Source organism: Anoplopoma fimbria, chromosome 17, assembly GCF_027596085.1.
Source record: "Anoplopoma fimbria isolate UVic2021 breed Golden Eagle Sablefish chromosome 17, Afim_UVic_2022, whole genome shotgun sequence".
Lineage (NCBI taxonomy): Eukaryota > Metazoa > Chordata > Actinopteri > Perciformes > Anoplopomatidae > Anoplopoma > Anoplopoma fimbria.
Window position 1 is genome coordinate 20,553,843 of NC_072465.1, and position 18,817 is coordinate 20,572,659.

Below are 18,817 nucleotides of genomic sequence, written 5' to 3' on the forward strand. Positions count from 1 at the left end.
CACTCCCTCACAATATAGAGGGAGGGACTTAAAAGTATTTGTGACTTCAGGACTAGTCAACCAGTTTAAAGTTTATCTAAATTATGCATCAGGTCTATTAACCCTCTTACTGTATAAGTGAGAGCAGCTATCTCTTGGTTTTATGTCACTTCTCTGTACTGTAGTAGTGAGAATAATTGCATAGAAGTTGACATGCTTTCATGTTTTTAGATTAAAAAGAAACTAGACCAGGCACTGTGATGATGTAATGTTTTTCTATCAATGTAATAACATGCCATTCCCAAACTGTAAAATATGTACTAAACCACATCAGTCTCCTGAACTGTCTTGGTAATGTCTTTATATTATCATGTGACATAAAACAGCAACTGTTGGCATTTCCCACAAGGAGACTGAAAAAAGATAATAATGGGAAGAATAAGATGAATCCAATAACTTGAGTTATGACTTGATTACTCATATTATTATTATTACATCATCACTCAGATATATTAGATTCCCTATGAGGTGGCAGTAGGTCAGGGATAAAGTATGCAATGTAACAGGTTCTTAGAGTTTTACTAATATTAAATGAAATACTAGAGTTGATTAGTTGAATGGCAGAAAGTGAAGAGTCAATATTTTGGTGATTAATTAATTGTCGAGTGTTACGTTTAGGATGAAATGAGAGGAAATGTATTAAGAACATACTTTATATAATTCTCAATTCTTTATTGTTCTTCTCTTTTTCAATTATTTTCTATTCATAATTCAAGTGCACACTGTTTTACTTACAACTGTTGAAACATGATGCATTTGGGGTTAGGAAACCAGTAATGACATAATTAATAGAAGAAAAACAGCTAACAACTGTAACAAGAACTTAATCTTCTTTGCTGTGATTACATACATACATAAGTGGCTCTTATGAAAGGTGCTCTGTGCATATATAGGGCCACTATGTATTGATTATTGACCTTTGGAACAAACATTTTTTTATTTTTTATTTTTTACAGTTTGTCCCTTTTTAAGCAGACTTACTGGTCTGTCAAAGCTGTTAGTACACTGCCATCTAAAGGACAGAATGTGTCACCACAGGACTAATTGGTGTTAAAAGTAACTTTTACAGGGCACCAATGTCTTTTGTTCGAATCCGGCTGTGGGCCATAGTTGAATGTCATTCCAGAACCAACTAACCCCTCATTTCCTATCACATCTCTACAAACAAAGTTGTGTTTGCAATGAGTTACATCATTGTTTGGCAGCAGTTTGGTGAGCAGGGGAACAGGGCTTTTTACGACTGCTTCTTCTGTAATACGTTTTCATATAGTGACAGAAAGACAGTTATGAGTCCAACATCCTCACGTCACATTTCATTAATTATATATTTTTTCCTCTTCCTCTGATCTTATGAAATTTAGGCAATTTATTGGAACAGCAACTAATAAAGGTTATAGAAGTTAAGAGATATATAACAAACAGTATATCCTTTGAGCAGAAATTCAAAACAATCAAGAGAAATTGTATCTGATGCTTGCTTGAATAATGTCTCCCACAATGAAGCAGTTTTCTGAGGGAGGTTGGATGTGTGAGGTTTTATATCCCAACTGAATTAGTCATAGTCTGTTTGAGTCATCCAGTCCTTCTGCGTGAGGACATGAGCCAGACAACCACTAATGATGGTAAAAAGCTGTGAGAGGTCAGAGTTCCTTTTGTGGCAGGCAAAGAGCTGACAGTAACACCTGGTCGAATACATGAAAGTGGTATTTAAGAGGTGCGTCAGAAACATAACTTCCCTTGGACTTTGTACATCATATTATGTCAAGCATTCAGATGTTGTTTTTGCTGGGTGTTCTCCATCATTTATTTTGCTAAGCTTTGTGTTTACCTAACTAGTTTGGTCATAAACTGTTCATTAATCATTTTGTGGCTACAGTTTGGATTATTTTTTTTATATTGAAGATAATAATAAAAAGTTAGTATTGTATAAGTGTGGGGAGAGGTATTATGAATACACTATACATTTTGGATCAATCATTGAAATAAGATAATTGCAGTATATGCAGTGAGAAATTCCTTGCTCAAATTTGTATTTATGATATTAAACAAATAGTGTTATAACAGCTCATTATAAGTTGTCACACAAATCTGTACACATATTTTGTTTTCTGGGAGAGAAAGGGAACTCTGATGTATAACAGAAAGTAAACGTTAAAAATAGTAGTTCCTGAAACTGTTATTTTGTAAAAAAGTACTATTCCACTTTGATAGTGATTTAGACACATTGGTGTTGGATGTATAACTGAATAACTCCCCCATTAACAAAATGTTTGATTATGTAGATCTGTCAAATCCAGTAGTGATAGTAAAATAAATACCAGTGTATATCATTTTTGTTAAGTAAATAGTTCTCTGTAACTTCAACAAAAGATGAATTGTGTATTATGCTGCCATCTAGTGAGACATGTCCACAAGTGCAGATAGGAACATATAGCTGGGCTATGTAAAAGTTTTAATGGTATAATTTTTTATTGACTGGTTGCCTTATGTGCAGTAGTTAATGGAAGTACTAAGATACTATACTAAGGTAAAAGTATAAATACCATACTGTTAAAATACTCAATTACAAGTAAATGTCTTGTGTTGATAATGTAAATTAAGCAAAAGTATGTACGTGACTGTTATACTTTTATATATTGTATTTATTAAATAATTGTTACTTGGGTAATGTTGTAGGCAGGATTTTAAATTTAACAACAGAAGATGTCAGTGTGCAAACCATGTTTTCAACTCAAAGTACAGAGAAATACTGTCAAGTTGATAAACAATCCTCTGAACTCAATGATAATGTTTCACTGTGACACATAGGGAGTTTTTAAGTTTCAAACCTTCTCACATATTCACCATAGACACGCCCTTTAAGCAATCATTTTTTTACTCTGCTGAAATTCAAGTGTGTAAAAAAAGCCTCTCTTATGCTACAAGACTTGGCTAGCCGTGGTCGAAAAAAAGTTTCGACCACAAAAAGTTGATGTTTGAGACAATTCTGAGGTGGCCTCTTACATGTAGAGCTGTGTTAGGTCTATACCACTTTGAGATTCATCCATGTTCTCAGTAGAAGGAGATTCACCTTTTTATAGTTGGCTCTTCCATAGGCTTAATGCCATCAGCCATTTTTAGGTGACTGTGTCGGTATGGCTCAGTTTCTGGCTTGAAGGACCATTTGTTCTGGATTTAAAGTTATAACTGGAGCCACAAACCACCAAGAAATAAGGGTTACATTCACTTTTGCCTTTATTTATTCAGGAAATTATTTCAAGCTGATTTTTGATGATTTCCATGGTTCTAAACAAAGACAGAGGGAGAGATTACAAGATTAGTGTAAAGAATGAACAAAACTATCAAGGGAAAGCTGACTAAAGCTGTAATAGAAACTGGCTAATCTTAGGTTGAAATGGTACCTGCTGGCTGCTGTCCTGCTGTCGTAAAATGTCATAAAAAAGTCACAGTATAGCCTGTTGAAAAAAGTATAAAAAAAAGTTATAGTAGGTCAAAAAATTAATTTAAAATCATAGTGTAGCATTTGAAGAAAGTCATAGTTTAGCATGTCGAAACAAGTCATGAGAGTCATAGTATAGCATGTCAAAAAAGTAAAGTAAATTATGTTGAAAAAAGTCATCAAAAAAGTAATCATAAGTAATCATAGTAAAGTTAGTCGAAAAACGCCATAGTATACTATGTAAAAAAAAGTCATAAAGTCATACTAAAGCAGTCAAAAAAAGTTGTAAAAAAGTTGTGGTAGAGAATGTCTAAAAAAAATGTCATGAATAAAGTCATAGTAAAGAATGTTAAAAAAGGTTTTAAATTCATAATTTTTTTTTTTGCATTTTGGCTTCAAGTGTGCTACTATTTTCCTTGATACAAATATATATCCATTCACATGTTTTCATGATAGTGACAGGATCAGGAAGAAAGACGACACTCGATTGTTGTGGCAGATTTTAATTCTCATCTGACACTTTATAGCTGTTATAACAAATAAACTGACAGAATACTTAAACACAGCAAACAGACAGAAAAGCTCGGTTCAAAATGAATAAAAAGATAAGAAACAACACAAACAGCAATGCCAAGACTTTTAAAAAAGTGACCCACACAATGCCCTTTGAAGTCAAGTCCATCATATAATGACAACAAGTAATCATCATACAGCATGAGAGAAATGCTTTCTGTTATTGAAGCATGTTGGTAATCAATGATAAAAGCCCTACTGTGTAGATACTGTGTCAACCAAGGTCCAACTTGTAAACACAACAATAGAGCAGACGCTCGTTATTTTCAGCATTAACAGTGAGAGGAAAAATTATCTAAAGGGTTTTTAATATTTTTTTTATATAGCAGCATGAGTAGTACTACTACTTTCTTGTTCTCACAAAGGATGGAAAAGTGACCCTTTTGGCACACCTTGGTTATAAAACATGACAAAATACAGGAATGCAACACAAAGTTTACCAATACAGCCAAAACAATTTCACTTGGTGCTTTATGATCGACAAACACATAAAGTTTAATCGTAGCTTCCACTTTAGCAAAACAATAAAGACAAATTGCTTATTTCATACAAATAACAATTGCACACTTGGCAAATAGTCACAAACCATTCCAAACACCAGGCCTCCATCAACTTCAAATGAACAACAATGTGCAACAGGATATAATTGATATCTTAATGAAGGAGTAAGGACATAAACCAGAACAAATCATTTTAATCATATTTCAAAAATGTATTTTCAATGTTAGAATGCATCATTTCTGCCATCCTGTGACAATCTTTGGGATTATCATGATTGAGTTTATCATTTATTGCCTATTGTAAAACTTTTTCTTAAATGACCTTGGAAGTAGTTTGACAGAGCAATCCCAACTCAAGGTCCAAATGCCTTTTGGTGAGGCGTTCAACCTTATCTCATGGATGGAATATAACATTAATAAGGGTTTTCTTCAGTGTGTAATTACTTGAAAATAACAATTGTTGTTTTTTTGTCACCTTAGAATGGATTTACATACAGTACCAGTCAAAAGTTTGGACACACCTTCTCATTCAATGGTTTTTCTTTATTTTTATTTTTTTCTACATTGTAGATTAATATTGATGACATCCAAACTATGAAGGAACACATGTGGAATTATGTGGTAAACAAACAAATGCTCAACAAACCAGAATATGTTTTATATTTTACATTCTTCAAAGATTCTTCAAAGATTCTCACGCCTCAAGTCCATCTTCAGTCTGAAATTTAAACATGAAGCAACTAAAAAGCACAGTTTTGTTTGAGTCTTTGACACCATTAATAGATACAAATTTGAACAAAAAAACCTCACATTTCAGCAATATGATATTAGCAGTATTGTTTTTTTTTTTTCAAAATTCTTAAGACAAACAACACTTAACACAAACAAATCCAATCAAATTCAAGTAAACACAGTCAACACTTTTTTTCATCTGCCTTCAAACAAATTTGAAGTCGACAAAATATCCTCCATCCACTATTTCACTGTGAATTCACTTTAAACGAAGTGTGAATTTGTGGTACATCGAAAAGCCTGTGCTGATGTACGGATTTGCTAATTGCGCAATGTCTTTGTTTCTTTTCCACAATACTGCTGTAAAAACGTCGGTACTGCTGTCAGAAACTATTAGAAATGCAGCGACTCTGTCCGTATCTAGAGTACATACACGACATGACGAGTGTGTGGCTCTCGGTTCACATATCTAAAATCTTCTACCTCAGTATTTGCTCCATATCATCTGTCTTCTCTAAAACTCCTCTGCAATACAGCGCTCCTCCTGTTGACACTGTGACATGGGACACGTTGGGTCCGTAAAGGTAGTGTAACCTGTTTCGCCTCCTCCTCCTCATCCTCCTCCTCCTCCTCCTCCTCCTCATCTTACATCCGTCAGCCAGTGAGTCACAGAGCAGAGACTTTGATGATGTTGGTACCAGCTGAGCTTGTTGTGGTCTGGATGCTTGGAGCTGCAGGGTGACCCGAGCCATGGGGCGGCCTCCTCTGTTGGGGCCTGCGGAGGCTATCGCCATCAGGTGTCAAAGCCGGGGGGCTTGGGAGGCTGATGATCGCTGTGGTGAACCGGCTGCCTTTGCTGTTGAGCCTGCCGCTTTCATCCATTTTGCGGTTGAGGTTTGAACGACTGGAGAAAGAGGAAAAATACAATTTCATAATGTTCATATACGCAGATGATCTGCAAAGTGCATGGAGTAATGTTTAAGATTACGCTGTCTACAAGGTGAAGCATAAAACATAACAGGCAGACTATACCATGAACACATCACATTTGAACCATCAACAAATAATAATAACAAAAGATATTTGCTATTGCTGCATAATATGTAGCCTAGATGTACCTATATGATATTAAAGTAAATCACTTTGCGTGCAATCTTTCATCTATTTATTTATCCGTTTGTTGTAGTTTTGTAGTATATACAGTACCAGTCAAAAGTTTGCACACCTTCTTATTCAATGGTTTTTCTTTATTTTTATTTTTATTTTTTTCTACATTGTAGATTAATATTGAAGACATCCAAACTATGAAGCAACACATATGGAATTATGTGGTAAACAAACAAATGCTCAACAAACCAGAATATGTTTTATTTTTAGATTCTTCAAAGTAGTTGAATTGAAGGTGTGTCCAAACTTTGACTGGTACTGTATGTATATATATATATATATATATATATATATATATATATATATATATATAGATATATATACAAGTTCTTATATTTGAAAAGTAAATAGTTGGTATTTATGGTAGTTCAGGCATTATATCATTCGATAATAAGTCTAATTTAATTAGAAAATTGAAAGGGTATGAGACATTTGTTTTTACCCTTTAAAATTGTAATTTCGTCAAAATTAGTGCAAAATATTTTCTTACTCCACCTGTCTAGTTGTTAAACCCCCATAGTTGTATTTAGTTTTACACCTGAACTGCCCCTTTAAGGGGACATATTATGGGCAGCTTAATGGTAAACTATTTTACTCTCATAAAGTTGGCAGAATTCAGCTAACAGCCTGTATACAAAGCCTCCGTCTCCCCTTTGATGCTGCGGTGTTTTTCTGCTGTACTCTACTTTTACCTGGCGGTGTGTGACGGTGGATCACCACACTGTATGTGGATAGCACTCAGCTCCTGCAGGGGGCCCTGGTGTGTTGGGATGGGATGGCTGGAGGGCAGAGGAGAGTTTCTCTTTACCCTACGGCCACAGCAGGTACCCACAGAGCTGTCGTTGCTGGATATAGAGGCGCTGCGTGACGGGTAGGACTGTGGCGCTGACTCTAAACAGTTCTGCTCGTACATCTGCTCGTCCACAAACATATGAGCCTGGAGAGAAGAAACAGGATGGTGGTTTAAATACACATGGAGGTAGTGGTGCAGGGAGAAGAAAACAGAACGTGAAGTAAATAAAGAACAGACTCATGGGACCTAAGTGATATATGATGTATTTTGATAAATAAATACACACAAAAAAAGATAATTTATACTGATTATAATAATAAACTAGTGGTACATTCACAAACTCACTTAGTATATTTGCAGAATGGATTTGCAGTGGATCCAGGGCCACTGTTCCATACAAAGTTATGTTTTTTGACACCAAAACCTTTTGCAAAGCAGCAAAGTTCTACTCTTTAAAGGGTACAGTGAGTCACAGAACATCCAAATCCTTTCCACAATGTCCAAATCACTGTGTGCAGAAAGGATCAACCACTACTTACACTAAATGTCTAGTGAAAAGTGTCAAACTGGTATTTAAACACTGTGAAGCATTTTTGCCAATAATTTGTTTCTTGCTTCCAACTCATGTTAAAGCACAGATTTGACAAGAGGGAAAACATCACTGTCATGGAAACAGACAACTTTGACAGCAATAAAAGTCCCCGGAGAGTCTTTAAGATGTGCTCTGGGGGATTTAGGAGCTACAGGGTAAGTCTGTGTCAAGTACAAGCTTCTGATAAAGCAACTTTGGGGATTGGTATAAAACCTTACATGACAAGCAAAAATATGATCAAGGATCTTTTAATGACACTGACAAGAGCAACATGTTTTGTGCATTGGGTCTAAGGGTTAAATATACCCCCACACTGTTTGATTAAATATGGCATATGGATGTGTAAAATATGACTACCTCTGACAAACAATACAGGTTCATATGCCAAAAGAATATAACAATGTTATAATTCATTGAGGAAATAATCTGTAGATTAATCCATAATGAAAATAATCCTAAATAGCAGATACAAAATAGTTCAAATTAGCTCCATACAAACCAACTACAAATCAAATATAAAATGCTGCTTCTATATTATTGCACGAGTAATAATACTGATATAATACATGATAGTATAACTGTCACATGAGCCATTTTGTGCATGGAGCACTTTTAATAGTTTAAGTACATTTTCCTGATTATACTCACAACATTTTACCTAAGTAACATTTTCAATGCAGTATTTTTAGTCTGGTATTGGTACTTTTACTTAAATAAAAGGAGCCGAGTACTTCCTTTACAACTAGCAGTTCTATACCACAAACTTATTATAATTTTTTTCTGATTACATGTTTATGTTGCAGTTGCCAGAACCTCTAACCCCAAAGTAACGTACATGTTGTTTGCAGCTTTTATGTCTTTTACACTCTAAACATATTATTTTCATGATTCAATACTAATATGACAAATAACACATCATTTCAACCTTATAAATGTAGGTGGTAGATTTTTGGAGTCAAAGATAGAGAAGTGTTCCAGTGTACCTACAGTGGTTTTCTCCAGACAGTTCAGTAGGTGGTGGTGTTGGCTCTCTAACAGAGAGGTGGACTTAGTCAGCTTCTGCTCATCCTCTTCTGTATCCTTAGTAAGCCACACACACAAACACACACAATTGATGAATGTTGACAAATTACATTGTTGGTGTATTCTTGTCATTGTCACTCATTAAAGCCTCTCCCTCTGTGCATAGAATTAACTTCGTCATCAGTAATGAAAAGTCAGACGTGGCTCTTTCGTTCTGCTTCGTGTCTTCAATTTTATTCTGGACTACTTTGGGTTGTGCTTGTTGATTTCACTCTCATTTCCTTTATCAGCCGTTAGCCAACAATTCCAGTTGTTTGCTTTCAAATAACGTCCTAGCCAATTAGTTACAAAGTGGACCACATTTCTGCTTGGTGTGAATTGATTAAATGATTCTTTGTTTATAATTAATTATCTCTATTTTGCATCTTTTGGCCGTTAACACTGTCATTGCCTCTTGTTTGGTTCCTAGTATAAGTAGGATGCAAATGAACTCCCCCTTTCAACCCGTTTATTGAACAAATAGAAGTCTTAAACTGTGTTGATGCCAGCTCTCTTACTTAATTATCTACCTAGGTACCACTGGAGGCATCATGTGATGCTCCAGGCAGCTGAACAGTTATTGATGTATGAAGCTACAGAAAGTGGAAAAACACAAGAGCTGACAATAACAGACACAAAAACTTCTGGAGAAATGTTTTTGGTATTCCCCCAAACGAGACTTGGTTCCAAAGCTCTGGCTCAAATATAGCTTAGTCTCAAAGTAATCACAATTGCCAAAAAACATGAAAACTGAAAACAAATTAATTCCCTCCCTACTGCGCACATTGTTACTCAAAGGATTTGGGTGGGTGGCGATCCAGCCCAAGGACTCTCATTCAGACTCATCCAGACACATGAACAATACAGTGACGTGGGCACGATGAAACTACGCCTTCTGATGTCTCAATGTGTGGATCTGCCTTGTGGCAGATGCCCTATCAAATATACAGCTAAAGACTGATAACTGCGTCAAGTATCAAGGTTATTTTCATGTAACAAAAGATGCCGACTTGATCCATCCATCTGGAATGTGACTTGGATTGTGTTAATCTCACTGAGGAAGTCTATTAAGGTCTTGTCTTATATCTTAAGTGAAGAGGGGAAGTCAGTTTGCTCAACTACTGATGGAGAATGACTGGCTCTTTAATATCTCCTAATGTTGTGAATAGAAGAAGGTGTTATGGATAACATTTGTTATGGTATAAGTAGTCCTATACCTCATTATAGATATAAATTGAGACACATTTCTGAAAATTAAAGCTTATATTAATCATTATTACCAGATGGGACTGCCTCTTTTTGGTTCAGCCAGCAAATTAAATACTTTACAAATCAAGGTACGTCATCAAATAGCTTGCAGGACTGTATATCATGCATGACCATCTCCCAGAGCTTGGTGATTTCAGTCACATATCAGCTATTTTCTAAATGTTATATGTCTTGTCTTGACGTAAATGGAGGAGAGCTTTCTTCATTGTGATAAATGGTGCTTCTTTTTCCCAGCTTTAAGATGATTTCCTACCGTCCACTGAGTTTGTACTTTCTAAAAGTTAATTTAATTGGCAGATCCTGGACTGAATGTCAGACTGTGATCTGTAGCATGCGTATGTGATTCCTAGATCAGTGTTATTCATCATATAGATCTTGAATAAATGTAAATGTGCAATGCAAAATCCCATATTGGCATGAGTCAGTCCTGCTTATTGATTTGCAGCACTATCTACAATGACACACAATAGAAAACAATTCAAGAGCCATAATTTGGTAAATGAGTTTACAACAATCAATTATTGTTGGGTGATATGAACATATATGCCATGATAATACAAATTTGGTCATACAGTGCCATGTCATACTGTGGTACTGTGGGCACATCTCTGGGTGTATTTAGAACCTTGTGTGACAATGTTGAAAATTCAAAGATTGGATTGTTTTAGTTGTCTTTGAGAACAACACCTTGTGGTTGTATTCCACCAATCAATGAAGTTGCTGTTTACTTCTATGTCTGTCCTAAAATGTCATCACTTCATCATTTTACCCTATTAAACATTTGTGTAAAATTGTCATAATAAGCTTTGAATTCTTGTGTTATGGCCATAAAAGTTTTTTTGTGAGGTCACAGCTGCCTTGGACCATTTTAATCAGTTAATCCTTGAGATCAGGTAGACGTTTGTGCCAAATTTGAAAGAATTCCTTAAAGGCGTTCCTGAGATATCCCTTTCAAGGGAATGGACCAGACATATGCATGTAGAGACTGTTGCTGGTGCGGAGGCATACAAATCTGCCATATGGGCAGTGATTTGGCTTTAACCACTGGGGCATATCGGAACTAATTCTGTCACTCTAAAAAATATGTAAATTAAAAAGCACCTAAAGGGATAAGCTGTACGGTCTTTCCATAGAAGTTATAATAAAATTTGACAGGATTATCAATAAATCACCCTCTATGATAATGAGCCTGTGATTTGGGTAACAAATAAATGGCTTGTCAGAAAATTAAAAAGCCTCTGGGCGAAACTGAAAAAGAACCAGCAGACCAGAACCTCTAATCTAACTATAGGTTGTGAGAGAAGCAGTCATTCTGTCATATATCTGCATTCACTCCCAGCCCAGACCGATGCAGCGATACTGACTGACTGACAGCAGTGACACCACCGTAATTTGATGCGGCAGGACTGTGGCAGCCTCATCACACACATGCAGAGGGATGTGGGTCGCTCAGCACTCACAGATGGCATTTATATGATAATTCTAACCACTTCCAGACACCCATGAGCTTTCACACTGGACTCGATTAGATCCAAATGCATTTTAGTAACCATCTGCAAGGAGGGGAGTGTGTCACTGAAAGCACAGAGTGATGGACTGGATGGGAGGGATATAGGCAATTTGCTCATACATTACTAAACGCATTTTTATAAATAAGAAGGATTGAGTAAAAGTGGAGAAGAACATGGTGGTGAATGCTTACTTTAGAAAGTAGACAGTTGGTTGATGTCTGCAAGTGGAGATAAAGAGAAGTACATGTAAATTAAATCAAATAAAATAGTTGTTTGTTAAACACACTTATTTGCTTGAAAAGAGTTAGAAGAGAAGATCAATACTTCGTGTCTGTGTGTTAAGTTCAGTATGGAGCTAGATACAGGAGATAAATATCATAGTTTGTCCAGAGTTAAAAAAATACCCCAAAATTAATCGAGGCTAGCTGTTTCTACCCGTTTCCAGTCCGTAAACTAAACTTAGTTTAATGCCTGGCTTTGGTCCTGTACAAGGGCTGGGTGATTTGGAAAAAGTATTGAATTGTGATTATTTTTAACTTAGATAGCAAATGCGATTTGATGGACAATTTTGGGGGAAATTGGTCAATTTTTGCTTTAATATAAAAAGATATTATAAAGTGTTTTTTTGTGAGGATGTCTGCCTATCAAAGATATTTTCTGTAAGTCCAAAGAGCCAGATATTACATAATACATTTCATTTGCCAAGTGGTCAGAAACATGACTTTACATAAATTCTAATGTTGCTCTGTGTCTGCTAGAAGTGTATATATGCAGCTGTTTGCTCACAACTTCATCAACAGTTGTGTTTACAACTTGTTTCAACTGACCCTGAGTCGCCACAAAAATTGCAGGCTTAAGGTATGGTGATGACAGAGGACAAGAACATATCAACACTGCAGTAGTCTATACTGTAACCATAGGGGAGGAAAGACAAAAACATTTTGTGCCTTTTGAGGGAACAGGATTTAGGGTGTTTAAGTAATCTGCTGCCTCACTGTTCACTGCTGCATCTTTTGGTATTGCACTAAACATCTAATTGTCACAGAGAGGAAAAAGAAAAACTTAAACAACCTCTGCTGTCTGACTTTGCCTGTCTTACAGACATGGATTCAATAAAGTCTAGGACTGAAAAAACACCAAGAAAAGCACTTTGTGTGATTACACCAATAACGCCCATTGGGAGATTATTGGGATAACTCCTCTGCTATCACCCCTGCCCTGTATAACAACCAGAATGTTATGACTCCAACTTCTGCTGCTCTTTTATAGCCTCTAAATGACTTCTAAATTGTCCTTTGCTTTATTGCAATAGTAATTGTTTATCACTTTGTGTGTGTGTGGATGTTTGTGTACTGCAGATGTGAAGTAGCTGCTCCCAAGCTATTGAGTTCCAGTGAACTAAAATAATTAGTAGAGGGGTGTTTGACAAGGAACAATATGATTAATCTCACATACTGACATATCAGGTCATTTTTTATATTAAATTACTTCACGGTAATCATCGCGCCCACTTGGCTGTTGATGGTTGTCAGTGTTCAGGTCAGAGGTGGTTCTCACCGTCAGCTCCATCAGTTCGTTGAGCAGTCCGTTGCGTTTGCTGTGGAGGAAGGCGTTGGCGCTGCCGGACTTGGATATTCTTATCCTGGCCAGTCTGGCTTTCTGGGCGTGGGAAGAAGAAGAGATCACAGCATCAGACAGGGTGAGTCCCAGAAGATGACTAATGCAGTATTTAATGGTGAAGAACTGCCAACTCATCAACCGAGCTCTGTAGTAATTGAGAACAGTGTAAATGTATGAGAACAGAACTCTATAAATACTACTCCTCAACATACTTTACAGGGTAAAAAGCATGTGGACTGGAATCAGTGGCAACTATTTGAATTATATTATTATATCACAAGTCACATATTGTATATACCATATTAACATTCTCTGGTTCCAACTTTTACAATGTAAATAGTTGCTACTTTTCATTGTCTTATGGTTAAGGAGACTAAATATATTTTGCTGTAAGACTGTCGCACAAATCCCTACGTTTGAAGATGTCACCTTGGGAATTATAAAACAATGGACTATTTCTTATATTGTTTGACGTATCTTAAATTAAACAAATAATTGAGAAATTGTCAAAGAGAAAAGAAATAAAGAAAATAATTGTCAAAAAAAGGTTTTATGTGTTGAACATCAAACGTAGATTTTGCTGAAACCAAAGCGGATGAATTTAAAATAAATATTTAATATTGTTCTTATGGCAGTTGTTTTTTTAATTGAATTGAATTCTAAATTGCGGTTCATTTCTATCCACTCCAGAAAGTCCAACAACCACTTAATGGAAGCTAATGAGGATCCAAACAAACAACAAAGAATCCCCTTTGAAGCTGCAACAGAGAATAACATTTCAGTTTGATCCTTTGAATGTTGGGTAATGAAGATTTAACCTTAACCACAAACCATCAGAAAAAAAAACAATAATTAAAAATCAAAGCAAATTAATCCACCTGCTGATGTAGTCTATCAGCTACTGAGTTACAACTAACGGACGATTTATTGCATTAGCGGTGATTCTGCCCATAAGAGGCTAATGAGTTTACGACAAAGCACCTGTCTGCTGAATATAGAAATTGTGTTAAATTTCATAGCCTGTTTCCCAGTTCCTCTTTGTCTACAATGAGGCACAGCAAAAAGATAACTAGATAACACCTCCAACAGAGAGATGTGATTACTGAACAGAGCGAGGGAAGCAGAGAGAGCCTAACCGGAAATCGGATTGGGGATTTCTTAAAATGAAGAGGATATTAGGACTCGATATATATATATACGATATACGGTTGCCTCAAGTGCTTCTGGACACGTACGGTGAGAGATTTCTTTAACCTTGTCCTGCTGCTCTCTCTCTCTCTCTCCCTGATAAATGCATTTCAGAAACAGGAGACAGGAGGAGCAATATCTGTTTCCCAGACATAAATCAGAAGTAATTCTATTACTTCAGAAATTGTCCGTCAGACTGTAGATACCTGCAAAGGTGTGAGGAATGCCGTAGACTCAGATGTAATGATTATGATTGTGTTGGTACGTGCACAGTATGTGAAATGGAGAGAAAGAGGAGGGAAAAAAAGAGACAGCTGTTAACTTTTCTTTCTACGCAGCTTCAGCTAAAGTGTGAATGAATTTGAAAGGGAAAGCGCTGTTGTTGGCTGCCGGCTTTTCTTATTGATCAAAAGCTCGACTTGACACAAGAAAAGAAAAAAAATATGAAAGAATAACTGTGATTCTATTGATGTGGTGATGAGTAGTTCATCTTCTCTGATGGTCTATGGAGCCCAAATGGTTGTCTAAGGAATCTTTACTCTGAGTTGATGAAATTCAGACTCTTTTGAGAGTCCAGAGATGTGAGAAAGTCAAGTTTTAAGTCTTAAGTCTCATACCAAACAAGTCCAGGTCCATGTCATCGTCAAGTCTCATGTTAAGATTTAAAGGATATGGCTGGTGTTGAATATTTTTATTTTCTGTCAAAACAGTAACAATGGGTTAGTTTTTTGTTCTCAATGCTTAAGCCCTCTCTAGCCTTGCTGTAGCTCTTACCTACAAGTCTATACGTTCCAACTGAAGAGGTCAATTATTTTTAAGGGATATTCAAGTGATTTTGTATTGCATTTCAATAAAATTCAGCAGAATCTAAAATGTTCCTACTTTTATTCTCAAATGTGGGTTTAGCTCCAAATATCCTTTGATCATACATTTCCCATTTTGCAACCAATATCATCTTTAAGATATACAGGCTTTGTATCATAAATGTGAAGTCACCCCGCCCAAACTAAATGACATCAGTGTTTTCTCAGACCTTAAAAAATTCCCCCCATTGCTAAAAGACATGATGCAACTTCAGTGGTTGATTAGGTGAGTAATCTGACATGTATGTGTAAATCTGGTTGAGTCCCCTTTTAAAATAGGGGAAGAAAATGCTAAATCATTTCTTTAAACAGCTGGAAACTATTTTTTATTGTTACTCAAAAAGGAGTAAAGTGCAGCACCTATGGATTAATATACATTTGCTGCGCTAGTGAGTATTAACGGCAGCAGGATGGTGACTAAAATAAACTACAGTGCCCATGATCATAGAAATAAAGGAACATTTCACAAAGTGCAACTATGTGTCCCATTGATGTGTTTCTTGGCAACAATTGAGGTTGATGAGGAAGTTTTTCATGGCTGGAGAACTTCTTAGAGGTAAATTATAGTCTGTTCAGAGACGGGCCTAATGGATCTCCTCGACACTCTGTTCAAAGCCCAGTGATGATGGATTTTTTTGTGATTTTACCCTATTTTTCATCCGTGGTCTTGGTTGACTGAGAAAATCAAGCCTACTTGCTCCAGCATTAACACCCTCAGTCCAACAGTCAGACAGCGAGACTACAGCGGTCCAGGGAAAAAGGCATGAAATGTTCAGCTCGAAGACAAGTGAGCCTTGAAACTGCTGGATAGAGACCGTTTCCTTTTTTTCTTCACTCCTTTACCCCAATCAGCCTCTCTCCCTCAAACGTTCTCCCTTTGTTTTCTCTGACCGTCTCCTTTGTGTTCTCTTCCTGCCTTTTACTTCATGTCCAACCTTCTTCTCCCTTTCCTCATTTGCTCCTGTCATCCTGTTTTGCCCTTACGTCTCCGGTCTTTTTTTATGTTCTTCGACATCCTGCCATCTCTCAGTGCAGCTCCACTTGACTTCTCTTTCCCATTACTGGTGTGACCTCAGTCCATTTACTGCCTCGACGTCCATGACACTCTGATGGCGACTACGCTGCACCACTTTGTTGTGCAGTGATAAAAAAAACCTGTCTTCCACTTCTTCCGGGGAAGTTTTCTTTTTGAAAACCTCTGGGAATTAGGCACATTAGTATCAGGGGTTGTTTCACAGACTAGTCATGCCATCTGTGGGTGACTGAACGTGAAGAGGAGACACTGCACTACACACTGAGGCCCACACTACACAGTAGTTAGTAAGGAACGACTATCATTAAATCCAATTTAGATTCTCTACTTTCTATTTTCTGACTGTGAAGCTACAATGGGTACATGAAAAGACCTTTTCGTAGAGTCAAATCCCCAGATGACTACATAATTGTAATGGGAGCCTGGAGCAGCCTGTTGTAGAGAAAAATGAAGACGAGTGAGATCTAGAGAGGAAGGTAAGACCAGGAGAGATTGAGTAATAGAGGGAGGGAGAGCGAAGAGGGTTAATATAAAAAAAATCCTTTCCTACTATTCCTCCTTCTCTTTCTGTTCACAAACTCATACTATCGGGGAAAACATGTGGCACATGTGGCTATAAAAGCGGTTTTATGTGAATTGGTAAATAAAATTGCTCACAGGTGCACGGTAAATGTGTTGGTGGCTTGCTAACCTTTATGGCCACAGTTATGGGCATAAATACAAGATAAGAACACACAATTACACAAACCAATCCGGCAAAGCAGCTCCTGCAAGCTGATGTCCAGGTTTCCAAAGTAACAACGAAATGTACTTTCCTGAGGTGGTAAATCATTCTCACTGTGTAAGAAGATTACAGAGAATCTAGAGAATAAGATGGGCCTTTCTGTAGTTTTAACTGCTTGTGTATTGTAGATTTAATGTATTTTTATGCATGAAAGAATTCTGTGGCATAGACAAAGTTTACCTCTATTGATGTAAAAAAAAATCTATCCATCTGTCTGGTCTGTCTGTCTGTCTGGTCTGTCTGTCCGTCAGTCAGTCAGTCAGTGTAAATGCTAAGAAATTATAAAAAGCAATTATAGTTCACAGTTATTTAATATACTTTGGAAACGGCAGTTGAGAAAACAATCTTGCAATAAGGTCGATCCTGTAACTGTTCAGTAGCTTTCAATTATATATGTTATAATTTTTACAGTTTTTCTGATCTCTGTCAGAAATTCTTCACCATGTTGGCTTAAAAGCTGTTGCTGCTGTTCAAAGGTCAAAAATGTACTTTGAATTTCAGCATCTAAAAGCAGCTATATCTCTAAAGCGTCTGGCTTATTTATTTTTTACAAGCTGTATTTTTTTACAGCTCGCAACTTTACCATTCTGGTTCACTCTCACCGCTCTTATCTGTGTTTTTTGGGGCATAAACAGGGCTTTTCTTTTACTGAAAGTAAATGCTAGTTTCTAAGTAAATGCTATAGTCTGACCTGCTCATCTGTTCATTTCACCGATTCAAAGAAGAATACCAGGTATTAGTGCTAGTCTATATTAGTTAGTTTGCAAGACATCAGGCCAGAGTCGGTCTTAAACATTCATTTCTGCTCCCCCTTGACTGCAGCAAAGAAACGCTGCATTAAAATGTACTTTCTTTTTAATTTTCGTTTAACATCTAAATAATGTTTTTATGAGTTCATTTCTCATTTAAAGTGGATTATGTATCCCAGTGTTTCTCTTCACTAATGTAATGGGGCAGATAAACTGAGAGGAGACACTAAATCTAAAATAACTTCATTAGGACGAGTTTTACTGAGAAGTTTTACTTTCCCGTCGTGGTTTTAAACATGTTTTACAAACACTGTCAAAAATGAGGGGAATTTAAACATATCCTTCGGGGGAAATCTTAAGGTCCATATAAAACAATAGTGTTTACACAATTTCAGAGTGCTTAATTACCAACAGAAATTCTGCTAGAGTGAATTTTACAACGTTGTTTGTTTCTGTTAAAGTATAAACTCAAGAAATTAATCTATATTTGAATATTAGAACATCTGTGTGGCTGATTGATCAGCAATGAAATAATGTTCTACAAGGTTATGAAATGTTTGGTAGAAAATGAGTCACAAAAAAAACTTTATGAGATATTGTTCAGACAGATGTCTGTCCTCCAAGCACTTTTGGTCTCTCCTGCTGTCAGTAGCTGTTGCTAGGCAACAGTTCATTCATGCCCACATACAAACATCGATATTAAAAAAATATTCAATAGTCAATGTAGAGGTTATAAGTAAACGTTGTAAAAGCCTTATGGAACAATGTATGTAGAAATCTTATTTGCCCACATTTTGTGGTCCTTTCCTATTTTGAAAATGTATTGGAAAAATATTTTTACAGAAACCCTCTATATTTTGAAATATGACCTCAAAATGAATCATTAATTTCATTAGGAAAAAA

The 18,817-nt window shown here is 36.4% G+C and overlaps 1 protein-coding gene across 2 annotated transcripts in view; it reads right to left on the bottom strand.

Annotated features, from left to right (window-relative positions):
* Positions 1–5,949: 5,949 nt before the first annotated feature.
* The window catches only part of LOC129106218 (potassium voltage-gated channel subfamily D member 3-like), a 67,639-nt gene continuing 54,771 nt past the window's right edge, over positions 5,950–18,817 (bottom strand). Inside the window, exons 3-7 of one of the 2 annotated variants that reach the window (XM_054617576.1) lie at positions 13,235–13,336; positions 8,823–8,915; positions 7,143–7,387; positions 6,033–6,187; positions 5,950–5,984 (exon numbers count right to left, since the gene is read on the bottom strand). In XM_054617576.1, coding sequence (XP_054473551.1) covers positions 5,950–5,984; positions 6,033–6,187; positions 7,143–7,387; positions 8,823–8,915; positions 13,235–13,336 — 630 coding nt within the window. Of the gene's footprint in view, positions 6,188–7,142; positions 7,388–8,822; positions 8,916–13,234; positions 13,337–18,817 lie in introns of both variants that reach the window. The other variant, XM_054617575.1, reaches the window with a different exon arrangement.